Raw genomic sequence first — 11,644 nt, 5'->3', positions numbered from 1 at the left:
ACCAGCATTCACGGATGAGTTGAGCGCCACTCTTTGAAGACCAAACTTTTCTGGTTTTCTTGGGCTGAATGCAGAGATCGCCTTTTCCCCACATAGGCTGCTCCCTCCCCAGCCTCCTTTCCTGGACCCTCTGTCCCCAAGCACCTGCACATACCTGCTCTGCGCTGGGTGGCAGGTCGGACCACATTGACCCGCGATCGTCCTCAGCAGAGCTGCTGAAGACCGGTTGCTGCAACCAGCATCGCTTGGTCGAGCATTCCCCGTGGGCACTTAGGCCGTCTCCAGGGTGACCTCCTCAAACACTGCCCGGGCCGCCCCTCCCCTGCCCTGTCCGGTGGGCCTATGAGCTGCCCTAGGCTTCCCACCATCTCTGTCTTCTGGAGCCTTCCCAGCCCTGCTACTTGTAGGTTTACCATGGTCTGACTGTCAAAATGCGCTCCCAGAGCCCCTCTCTCCGCTCTGTGGACGTCAGGGACGCCAGTAGGAAACATGCAAATTTTCCAGGACAACCCGCGAAGACGTAGAAGCTGCCCATCCCCCTTTAATCTCCCCCCACCTCTGCTGCTGACAGATGCTGTGCAGCGGTTCAGTTGCCACAAAACTGTCACGAAATGACTATCTTTACAGAAGAAGGGCACTGAGAACTACGACTTTAAATGACGCACCTGGGAGCAAGGGAGCACAGGATCTTAAACTCTGCCTGGACAGAAGCAGGCTGCGCTCCTTCAAGTCCTCTGTGGACTCCAGACTTCTGAAGCTTTAGAAGCTTTGTGGCGAAGGTATTTAGGATTGAGGGCCCACCTCTATCCTCCCTGCTGAAGTGGACACCCACTGAGTGAACACTGCATACAGTGTCAGCGGGGTCCTTGACAAATGTTCTCTAGGTCCCCAGGAGTCAGGACGGTAATTAGCATCCGGACATCAGGAGAGTGATAAAGAGCACTAAAGCCCATCCGTATTCCCGTCAGAATTGCCCTTTGACTACTACCAACTAGGTAGATATGGTCAGAGACCAATAGCCGCTACCTCACTTAAAACTTAAAGACCCGATGTTGTAGAAACCCTGTTATTCATTTTTAAAACATTTTTATGATTTATTTTTGTTTTACATTTATTGCTTTTCTGTGTGCGTGGATGTTTCTGTGAGCGTGTCAGAGCCTCTGGAACTAGAATTACAAGACACTTGTGAGCTGCCATGTGGTTGCTGTGAATTGAACCTGGGTCCTTTGGAAAATCAGCTAGTGCTCGTCTCTTAGCAAGAGCCAAGCCGCCTCTCCAGCACCCCTTCCCATTATTATTATTATTATTTTTTAAAAATAAGAATAGTTAAAACTATGATGTAACATGCTTTGGTCTCTAGTCAAAAAATGGAATTGAATTCTCCCACTTGAAAGCTCTTGCCTTTGCCAGATCTTGGGTCTACCATCCTTTCCTTAATTATGGAATCACATTTTCCAGAAAATGTAGGTAAAATCTTAAGATGCAGGAAATAAAAGGTTCACAGCTCGGTTTATTTTCATATTTTTTTTCATTTATTTTCCAGGAAAAAAAATCACATTTCAATAACAACTTACATTAAACTGCATTTTCAAATGGGAATTCTATGTTCAGTAATGTGTCATGAGGAGTAATTGCATATTCAAGATTTTGTGAGATGGATGACTGGGAGGATTATGAAGGCAAGAACATTTATAAAAATAACCAGGTACAAAAAGTGATATCCACACTTTTGCTAACTCGTAGGGCGAGCGCTGTGAAGATGGTCTCATGATTATTATCTCCAATTGGTCCAGCCACGTTCCTGTCCTGCTCAGCCAGTAGAGCGCTCACAACGGTTGTCAGAGGGAGGAAGCCTCTGCCACAGTGCTGGGCTGGGCTCACAGGAAACAGTAAGCTCACTGTTGAAATGAGCAGGAAGGAAGAAAGACGAGGCATTGGCTTTTCGACTAAATTTAAAATATACTTGAGTATTTGAACACACAGTTTCTTCTGTGAATATTTGATGCCCAAGATGTTTTGTGTGACGGTATACACAGTAGAGGATTATAAAGAGAGTCAGTATACTTTTGCTACATGGATCACGGGTAATCTGAAATAAAGGCCACTACCAGGTCAAAGTACACACTGATAAACATCTTCACTGACTGGATGGATTGCATAACTATAAGTTAGAAGCAGCAAAATTTTTCAGTGATGCTTTTCCTAGTTTCTTACTGATAACAGTAAAACCCCAATGGCTTACACTGCCACTTGGTGGGAAATGACTATTCAAACTGGTAATTTCATTAAGAAAGGTTTTGCCCTATACAAGGGAAAAACTAGTGAGAAAATCTTTTCACTTGAAACACAATAGTGTTCAAACAGCCTAAAATCAGCCCTGGAAAGTCCTTTTCTGTTGGTAGGTAGGGCTAGAGTGTCACCCACCAAGTACCTGCTGGTTTCCAAAATAATTATCCAACAGTGATTATCCAGTTCCCTTTGACTGAGTGAAGGGGCTGAGTGGGGTAGGGTGGGCGAGAGATAGATCAGGAGGATGGAGAGGGGTAGGAAGAAAGAGGGAGAGGCACTAGTCTCTTCCATGCATATTCATTTTAAAAACAGTAATTAAACACCAACCCGTGGAATCAATGCAGCTTTAAGAAATGTCATCCTATGTAAATAAAGAATATATCAAATTAAAAAAAGAAAGGAAAAAAAAAAAAGAAATGTCATCCTAGCAACTCCTAAGAAAAATACCAGGTATTGGATCTTCTGAGAGTTTTTTTGGTTTACTATTTTAACTAGGTGATAATGAATAATGAGATTCAACATTCATTTTGCCAGAAAAGATGTCAATAAGATAATGAAGTTGACTGAGTCAGGTGGAATTAGTATACAAATGATATGCTTACTCCAGGAAGCAGGAAATTTATGGGTAGCTTGTCTTTCAGGTAATAATTCATAGATGCAGAGTGGATTAAAGGTTATGTTCAGAAAATGTAAATGTCATTTCTGTGTGCTACAAACAATTTTAAATAAAGAAACAATTTTTGATTTTTTTGTAAAAATTATTTTTTTAATAAAAGTAAAAAAACAAAACAAGACAAAGCCTAATACTCAGGGTTAGTACTCTGATTCTGTGCTGAGAAAACAGTGTGCTGCATTTGGCCTTAACTGGAACGTTCTCATAGAATTCCAAAAATGATGCAAAGATTATCAGCATCACTCTAACATGATTTGGTTTCTTGAAGTTGTTCAGTCAAATATCACTGAAGATTCTTCACTAGTGTCAATTACTCCAAGAATTTGGAACCTTTCAACAATAGGGACTTGAAAGTATTGATCAAAGTATTGATCATAGGTTCGGATCTTTAAAAAACTGAAACAATTTCCATGCTGGGTTAAGAGTTCTTTAGAAAATAAAATTAAAATTCATTGAAAGATATTAGTGTGCACAGATAACAACTCACTTTCAATGGACAAAATTCCCTTAAATCTATAATTATCTTAGCTACCCCCTCTTTCCTATAAAATTTGATTTACATGCCCTTATTGAAAGTTTTCTAAAGTTTTTCAAGGGATACTCTTATACTTAAAAATACCCCTTTACCAGTTCAGGGACACTCTAAGTTTCATGAAGACTGTGAAAGTTATCGCCCATATCCAAAGAGAGGCAGCTGTGACATAGGACCATGTGTTTCAGAACACAATGAATGTTTATTTGTGCTAATAAATCAAACATGATTTGGAAAATACTGATGGATATAGTATCAAATGTACCACTTTTTCTTTAAAACAGCATTAAGGGTCACTTTAATCTGTACTTTGTACTGAAATCTCTTTTTCTTATGAGGCTAAAGATTCATTCAGCATAGGCTAAATGCACTCCAGAAATAAAGGAAGGAAACCAGAAGTTCAGTCTGGAGAATAAATTATTATACCCACAACACATATCCACAATATGTCCCCCCCCCCCTTCAGCACTATCCATTTAGGGTAGAATGCAGAAACTAAATATGGGACCAGTCTAAAAGGCCAACCAGTCATACGAGTTCTTTCAAGAAGGAACTTTATTTCAATTGAACACTACCACTGCAGCTCTGGCTTACTGTAGATAGCATAGCCCCAGAGCAGTGACAGGTGAGAAAGGCCAGTGCTTTTTGTTTCTTTCTTTTTTAATATTTGGAGATGTAAAGAGTGCAGTCTGGTCTCATTCCTCCTCCTCATTCTATGGATTAACACAAAACACGAGAGAAGCCATATTTAATTCATAAGCAAGAGAATGGTGTTCTACACTGTATGCCAAACAAACAAACAAAAAACGACAGAACACAAACAAAAAGGAAAAGGAGGAGGGACAGTCTAACAAAGCGGAGAGAAATTCAGGTAGTGAGCGTGGTAGAGAGGTTCATTTAAGAGTCTCCTTAACCAGTACCACTTGACTTAATTTAGTTATTTATACCAACAATTTGACTTATTAGTTAAGGTGAACATCACAAGGGGGCATCATGGGAACATCACATTTCCTTATATTAAGTTTCTTAGCTATGTTCTGGCCCATGTTGATGTCACTAAAAAACCCTCAATTTTAGGTTTTAGAAGTTGTTCAACAGAAAAAGTCACATAACAAAATAAATTCCTTTGGCTGGGATGTTGCAAAATCCATCCTCTTTGGGAGAAGAGAAATCTCTAACATATTTTTTCTATCTCTCTAATCTCCCTCTCTAGTGGGTATTTGCATATTTTACTATAATGAGAAATGGCAAAGCAAAGCAAAAATTGGTAAAATTCTTTCCTGGGGAAGGCTTATCTATGTTTATAAAGCCAAGAGTTTATGAAATAAGTTCAGTTTCCAGGTTTACTGTTTGAGGGTCCCTTGCAAGCGAGGAGCTACCATTAATTAGACTGAATTGGAGAAAACATCAGAAAAATGGTGTTTACCTTAGAAATTAAATGCTTAAGTCCACTATAACGTGAGCAATAAAAAAGGCCCTAGAGAACTATGAGGACCGCTATGCTCAGCTTTTGGGCACTTATCAATGTATAGATTCTCAAGTTCTATCCCTAGAGACTGATAAAGACTTGCTGGTACTCACTGCAGTCTGACTAGGTTCTGAACGAATAACAGGGCCTCAATTTAAATCATTACTAAGATTGGTTGGAAACAAAGGGTCTCACATTTCATCCTTTGAAGAGACATCTGTTCTTTAAAATAATATCTTATCAGGTTCTCTTTAATACTTTCAACGCAAACTTTTCAAAGTGCCATTTATCTTGACATTCAATTTGATTATTTTATCAAAATGAACCAAAGGAAACAGCAAGGTATTCATTCTATTGTCAGGATAACTGGGGTCATTACTAGCTGTGATGTCACTTTGGGGAAATTAAATCAACCTAAGCCTCAATACCATCACCGGGAAAACACAGGCTGAAAAGCCTATTTGCCATTTTGGAGCCTAAAGGTAGAATGCAGTGATATGTGCAGTGACTCACAGCCCAGGAGCACTGATAGTACACCATACTGTACAGCTATTTTTACTGTGTAGCAGCTAATCACTACCATTACACATGTTCTTATAGTCTCCAAGGGTAGTTTATCTGGGTTAAATAGAACCACAAGTCTTCAGAGTTGGAAGATACTTTGGAGTCATTTACCTATTGTGATACTATGTTTCAGTGTCTGGAGAAGTCCCTTCACTGCTTAGTAGGTAACATTCTGCTCTATAGGATTCTAGGCACAAGCTTATTAGAAAAAAAAATAGAAGTCCCATTAAGAAAAGCTTATGGATCAACTCTCACCATAAAGATGAGACAAAGGCAGGGGAGCATCTGAGTCTGCACAGCAGGCATCTCTGGCAGAGCAAAGGTAGAGTTGCTTCCTTCAAAAGAAGAATCAACACTGCGCAAATGTGTGTGACCATGGCTCCGATACTTTGCAGACTGAGACTGGGGAGAAGGATACAAACTGTGAAAAAGCACAGGCATCTGCTCTTTGTCTGTCCAGTCACCATTTGCACAGGAACAGTCTTTCTTTAGAGGCATACAGGGAATTGTCATTTTAGCTGTAGGTGTATCTATAGAGTTGTAAATTAGCAACTGCAAGTTCCACTTGAGATAAAATTGAGACTAATTTAAGCAAGAATTTAGTTTTGAAAATTTCATAAAAGTATGGGATTCATCTGAAGAAGAAAACATACTTTCCATGCCACCAAAATAAAACATTTATGCTTTCTATCAGTTCTGAAAGTCAGAGTGCTTAGGAAATTGCTCTCTGACTAACTAGAACTTCGTCTTAATTTACCTTACAGTCCTGCCAACCATCTGGCTATGAGCTAACCCATTTTGTTTGGACAAAAGGGAACCTGACACGATTGTCATTGACACTGAGACCTGGCCTGCCTAGTCTTGGACCACATCTCAGAACATGAATTTTTATCCTTCAGTGCCACACACAGAGCTTTACCAGGAGATGAAATCACACAAGCTTAAAACCAAACAGCACCGACATCTCCATCTCTGATATGAGCAACTGTTGTTATTTGACCTACTTTATGAACTGGAAGGAACCGCCCCATTCCCCACTGAAGCTCTGAATCTTCAAGTCTTAATTTTGAGATCACCAACTCTTACTTCATTTCACAAGAGTCAATTAAGGGATTACAAGATTTCTTCATAGTTTCCAATTTGGTTCCCGGAAACATCTGAATAATGTTAGAGACTACGCAGATCTCTATCTTTAATTACATTTTTACAATATCAACAAAATTATTCTTTGGAAAGAAACACTGTGTATTTAATGACCATTTCAGTCTAAAACTTCACAAAATAAGATATAAAGAGAAAGACATGAGAAACAGTAATATTTACATATTTTAATATGCTTTGTGTTAATATTCAATATTTTTCCATGAACTGACTACTTAAAAACATTATATAATCACATTTTAGATAAGCTTCATTTTTCTGCTTCTTACTCTCCATTGGCTTAAGTTTTTTATTTCCACACGTTCCATTAGATTTAAAATTTACATTTTATTTCTCTATTTCGGTTTCAAAGCCAAACTTTTTGTTGAACAAATTAGTTTGTTCAAAAACAAAAAAACCTTTCAAAGCCAGGCTGCTTTGGGGAATTAGGCAAGAGCCTGTTTTAAATAGATGAATTGTTCACAGGTAAAAATGGATCATCTTGGACGTCCTTTCGGTAGCAAGCTTTGATTGAAGAGAACATAGACAAATCTACATAGCTCGCTAGAAACAACTGCAAACCACAATCTCACTGTTGAAGTAAGACTTAAAAAAATTTTAATTTGATTCTAAAGTTGAAAGCTGCTGATGACTCCTTGTCAAATTTGAGTGGATACAAAAATGGGATTCAGCAGCAAATGCTACACACCCCAACTCTGGTAGAGTTGTTCAGTAGGAGAGCTTCAAACACGAACTGTTCTGTTTAAAATAACTTGTGGTTTACTGGAAGACTTATTCTTTATGCCTCACATGACACTGCTTTGATTCCCCTCTGGTGGGGCAGACACCCCTGTCCTAGAACTGTGGCATTTACTGGGATGTGTTCAAGGCCACCCTGCCCTGACTCTGCTTTCAATTCCCCAAGAACCGCAAAGATTCACAGTTGTATATGATGAATCTTCAAATCATCCAAAAATATTCATAGGATAACAAGGTGAATAGAATTTCATTTATAAAACTTATTTCTTCCTTCCCCCCAAAGATGTAAATGATAAGTTTAAAATTCTCCTTTTGGATGGAACAGGGAGCTTTTCCCATCCTTCTCTGTGTTTTGATTCTCATGAGTAAAGAAGAAACGAGGTGCCCGCCCCTGGACGCTCGAGGAGGGAGGCCCCTCTGTTCCAAGCAATTGTGCACAGGTTTTAACCTGTTCAGCTACAGAAAGACTCGAAACTTTAAAAATCACGTTGGCTTTAATCCGATGACTTAGCACTCTCCGCATTTGCTAAACTGCAGAGAAGGGGCTTAGGGTCAGGTAAGATTTCAACACCCTCTGCACTCTTGGATATAATTTAATATACTTAAACTTTAAATATGAATTGCTTTTCCCTTTTTACACAAGTTATAAAAATAAGAGGCCCTGTTTACACAGTTTGCATTTTTTATGAAATTTGCAGTTTGAAAAAAAAGCTCTTTAAAAAGTGGTAATTAATGTTTTTCTTTGAATATGCTGTAACTTTAGAATTTTTTTTTTCTGAAATAGTTTCTGAATTTAACCCACTAAACTTAACCTAGAAGTTTTCTTTAGCACTAGAGGGAAATATGGTAAAGAGTGTAGGAAAGTAAGTTGGGTGTGTTGTTTCTGGTTCCGTTTAAGGTTCTTGATGTGTGGCACCCCCTTTGTGATAGCTATCGACATTATATTTAAATTTTATATATGGACAAAATGCGCTGTATCTCTGTAAGCATTGTGCCGTTCAACAGTACTACTATTAAATTTACATACCACAGTTTAAATTACATCCGTTTCAGGAATTGAAAATGCTAAAACCCAAGTGTCTAACTGCCTTACTGGAATGAAGGTACAGTTTACAAATACAATAATTACATTTTAAAACCATTAACAAATATTACACCTATAAGTAAATACTGTAGAACTGATCATCATGGTACTGGGTGCGGGAAGTCACTGATGAAAGTCAGGACCTTCCAGCTGACAGACCCCAAGTACGGGCGTTGGTTTGTTTTCCTCAAACCAGATTAAAATATGTCTCTCAAACAACAGTTCTCCGGGGCATGGATCTTCCAAATCCTTGCATGACCTTTTATTAGTTATCTGCCAAGTATTTTCCTGCAAAGAAAAAAAAATCACAGATCAATAAGCCATCTACAAGCTCAATGGGCGATCCATTGCTCCTGCTCTACCCCTCAGAACCACACCCCGCATGCTCCGGGTGCCATGCTCCACTCCTATGATGTGGTGAGGGTTTCAGGTTTCTTAGTTCTCCACATCCATAGTCACCATTTTTACTTCTGTAGACAGTTTCCTGAGTATTTTGGATCCTACCTAGGTGGGTCAGGGATTTGTCCCAGAATATGAGAAGCTGTTCATATTTATTTCAGACTTAGTTCATTTGCCAGCGAAAGGGATATAATTAATAATTAATTGCATCAGAGCAGCAGGCATAGAAAACAGGACCCAGAGGAGGAGGAAGGAGGGGAGTGATAATATGTTTGCTTCCAATGTGTAAGGCTCTACCCGTGCAAGCCACTGACAAGAGCAGTCATTATTACTGGGGAGATCCTGCCCTCTATAAAAGCTCTTGTTTGAGTTCCTTGGCAAACAGTTCATATCTGTAGACTAGATATTTATCTATCATCCGTCTCTCTCTCTCTCTCTCTCTCTCTTTTTTTCCCCTCTTTCTCCAGAATGTATGTACCTCGGCATGTATGTGGGGTTAGAGGACAACTTGTGGGAGCTGGTTTTCTTCTTCCATCATCTTGACTTCTAAGGAGTCATACTTAGGTTACCAGGCTTGGTGGCTGGCACCTTTATTCACTGATCCATTTCTCCAGCTCAAAACTACACATATTCTTATTTTTTTAAAAAATATTTTAGTATGTGTATGCATGTTGTGTGTGTGAGAATGTGTGAGACAGCACACATGTGAGGTCAGAGGACCACTGTTTCAAGTTGGTTCTTTCCTTACACGTTGGGACCTAACCCGTATTGCCAGGGTCATGTGGCCAGTGCCATAAACTTGCTGGGCCATCTATCTCACAGACACAGTAAAGGTTTCTTTTAAAGTAAAAAAAAAAAAAAAAGATAATAATTATAATTAAAAAAAAATCTTCCAGGCCTTAGCTTAGCCTGACAATTCTAAATTTCAGAAAGTTAGGTTGGTGGAGGAAAATAAAAACCCTTCCAAGGAATCTAATGTTCCGGTGTCTTAGGCATGCTATACATTTTTAAGCTTTCTCTCCTGTTCAAAAAGACATTTTCAAGTCAAAGCCTAGTCTGTCAATCTTGTTTGGCTATAGAGTGGCAGGACTTATCCCACTGACTTCAATATTCAGATCAACCAGGTGGGAACGGTGGCTCAGCCCAATATGAGAAACAGACCCAGGACAAGCAGCCAGAGCCTTTGCACTGGGATTCCCAGTTCATCTGTACTTGATTCAGTTACCAGTTTGTTTTCTAATGGGCTGCAGATAGGAGCTGTGAGGAGGCAGACTATGATGAGAGGGATAGCTACCCACTTACCTGCAGCAAATCTCTTCTTAATGAGTGAAAACCGGTAGCCTGCTCCAACAAGCTCAATGTCACAGCCTGAGAGAGTGCTTCCTTCACTGGTGAACTGCACAACCAATGGCGAAGGTTTGCTAGGGCCTTCGGATAATTGAAATCTCGCCAGTAAAGAACCCACACCTTTAAAAGGAGAACATTATTGCAAGACAGCAGTCGGCAGCATTCAGCATGCAACTTTGAAATGGCACTTGAGGTGTGCTGTGCAAAACTGGGCAGCCTCGGAAGCAGTGTATTTACAAAGCAATGGTGAGTGAAGCATCCTTGAGTACTGTGAGCAACTGGTCGGAGTACGTCAGCAGAACCGTACTTCGAAATTGTTGTATGCCGCAAGGATAGCTACATCCTTTCCAGCCTGTAATTAACATCAGAGGGAAAAAGAAAAGACATCTACGTGGGACATGTCGCAGGCCTATGTGAGGTGAGGGCTTGGTGGGAAAGAAGAGGAAAGTTCCCTAAAAGCCACTTGCTTTGATAGGTGTTGATAACTAAAGAAAGTCTAACAAAACATTCTGCCTGCTTCTAAGCCTACATGGCTTTGGGTCCATAGTTGGCCAACACCTGTAAGTTATGTCAGATTTAAGCCCGTTATTACATTACCTCCATTTTCTGACTTCTGGGAGATATCAGGAATCTTCCATAATATTCTTTGCTGCTCAGCATTCCTAAAAATAAAAGAAAGGGCTTTTTCACACACAAAGAATTTGTTCAATAGATGCCACGTTTCCCGATAGTGCTAAATTAAGATGGGCTTAAAACGTTAAGCGCTGCCTAACTATATTTGTACTTCCACATGCATAAATGTGTTTCCTTTTCCTTATTCTAAGGAGCCAGAGCAATGCGAGATAAACAGAGGGCAATGCAGCCCTTAGAATACATGTGCACGGAAAACAGACGAGATGCTTTTGTTAAGCATGGGGCTTAGGTAACCTTCACTGACAGTGCTGGCTACTGCTAGATCATACTGGTTTTGTTTCATTTTTTTAAACATTTATTTATTAGTGAATATGAATACTCTGTTTGCATGTATGCCTGCACGAAATAAGAGGGCGTGAGATTCTATTACAGATGCTGGAGAGCCATTATGTGGTTGTTGGGATTTGAACTCAGGACCTCTGGAAGGGCAGCCAGTGCTCTTAACCGCTGAGCCATCTCTCTGCTCCCCATATTAGTTATAAAGAAGTAGTCTACATTTTGCAGGTACTTGTGAAAAAAAAACTAAAGCCCTCCACATCTTCCCACCCCTTTTACAGATGATTCTAGCAGTCAGCGATTTCCAGTTCCATCTGATTCCCACGAGCTAGCCTTTCTAACAGTTTGGTGGCTCAATGGAACATTGCATTTCCTAGTAGTGTCTTGCAGTTAAGGTTCGAGCTCCAAGGGAGGCTCAGT

At 39.8% G+C, this 11,644-nt stretch overlaps 1 protein-coding gene across 1 annotated transcript in view; it reads right to left on the bottom strand.

The window, feature by feature from the left end:
• Nucleotides 1-8,183: 8,183 nt before the first annotated feature.
• Sgip1 (SH3GL interacting endocytic adaptor 1) overlaps nucleotides 8,184-11,644 on the bottom strand; it is a 216,754-nt gene continuing 213,293 nt past the window's right edge. The window contains exons 21-23 of the mRNA XM_052176861.1: nucleotides 10,853-10,917; nucleotides 10,211-10,375; nucleotides 8,184-8,797 (exon numbers count right to left, since the gene is read on the bottom strand). Of these exons, the coding sequence (XP_052032821.1) occupies nucleotides 8,775-8,797; nucleotides 10,211-10,375; nucleotides 10,853-10,917 (253 nt within the window). The 3' untranslated portion in view covers nucleotides 8,184-8,774. The remainder of the gene's footprint in view (nucleotides 8,798-10,210; nucleotides 10,376-10,852; nucleotides 10,918-11,644) is intronic.

The sequence above is a fragment of the Apodemus sylvaticus genome, chromosome 3 (assembly GCF_947179515.1).
Source record: "Apodemus sylvaticus chromosome 3, mApoSyl1.1, whole genome shotgun sequence".
In the NCBI taxonomy this organism is placed as follows: Eukaryota; Metazoa; Chordata; class Mammalia; order Rodentia; family Muridae; genus Apodemus; species Apodemus sylvaticus.
This window is presented reverse-complemented; position numbering and strand designations above follow the sequence as displayed.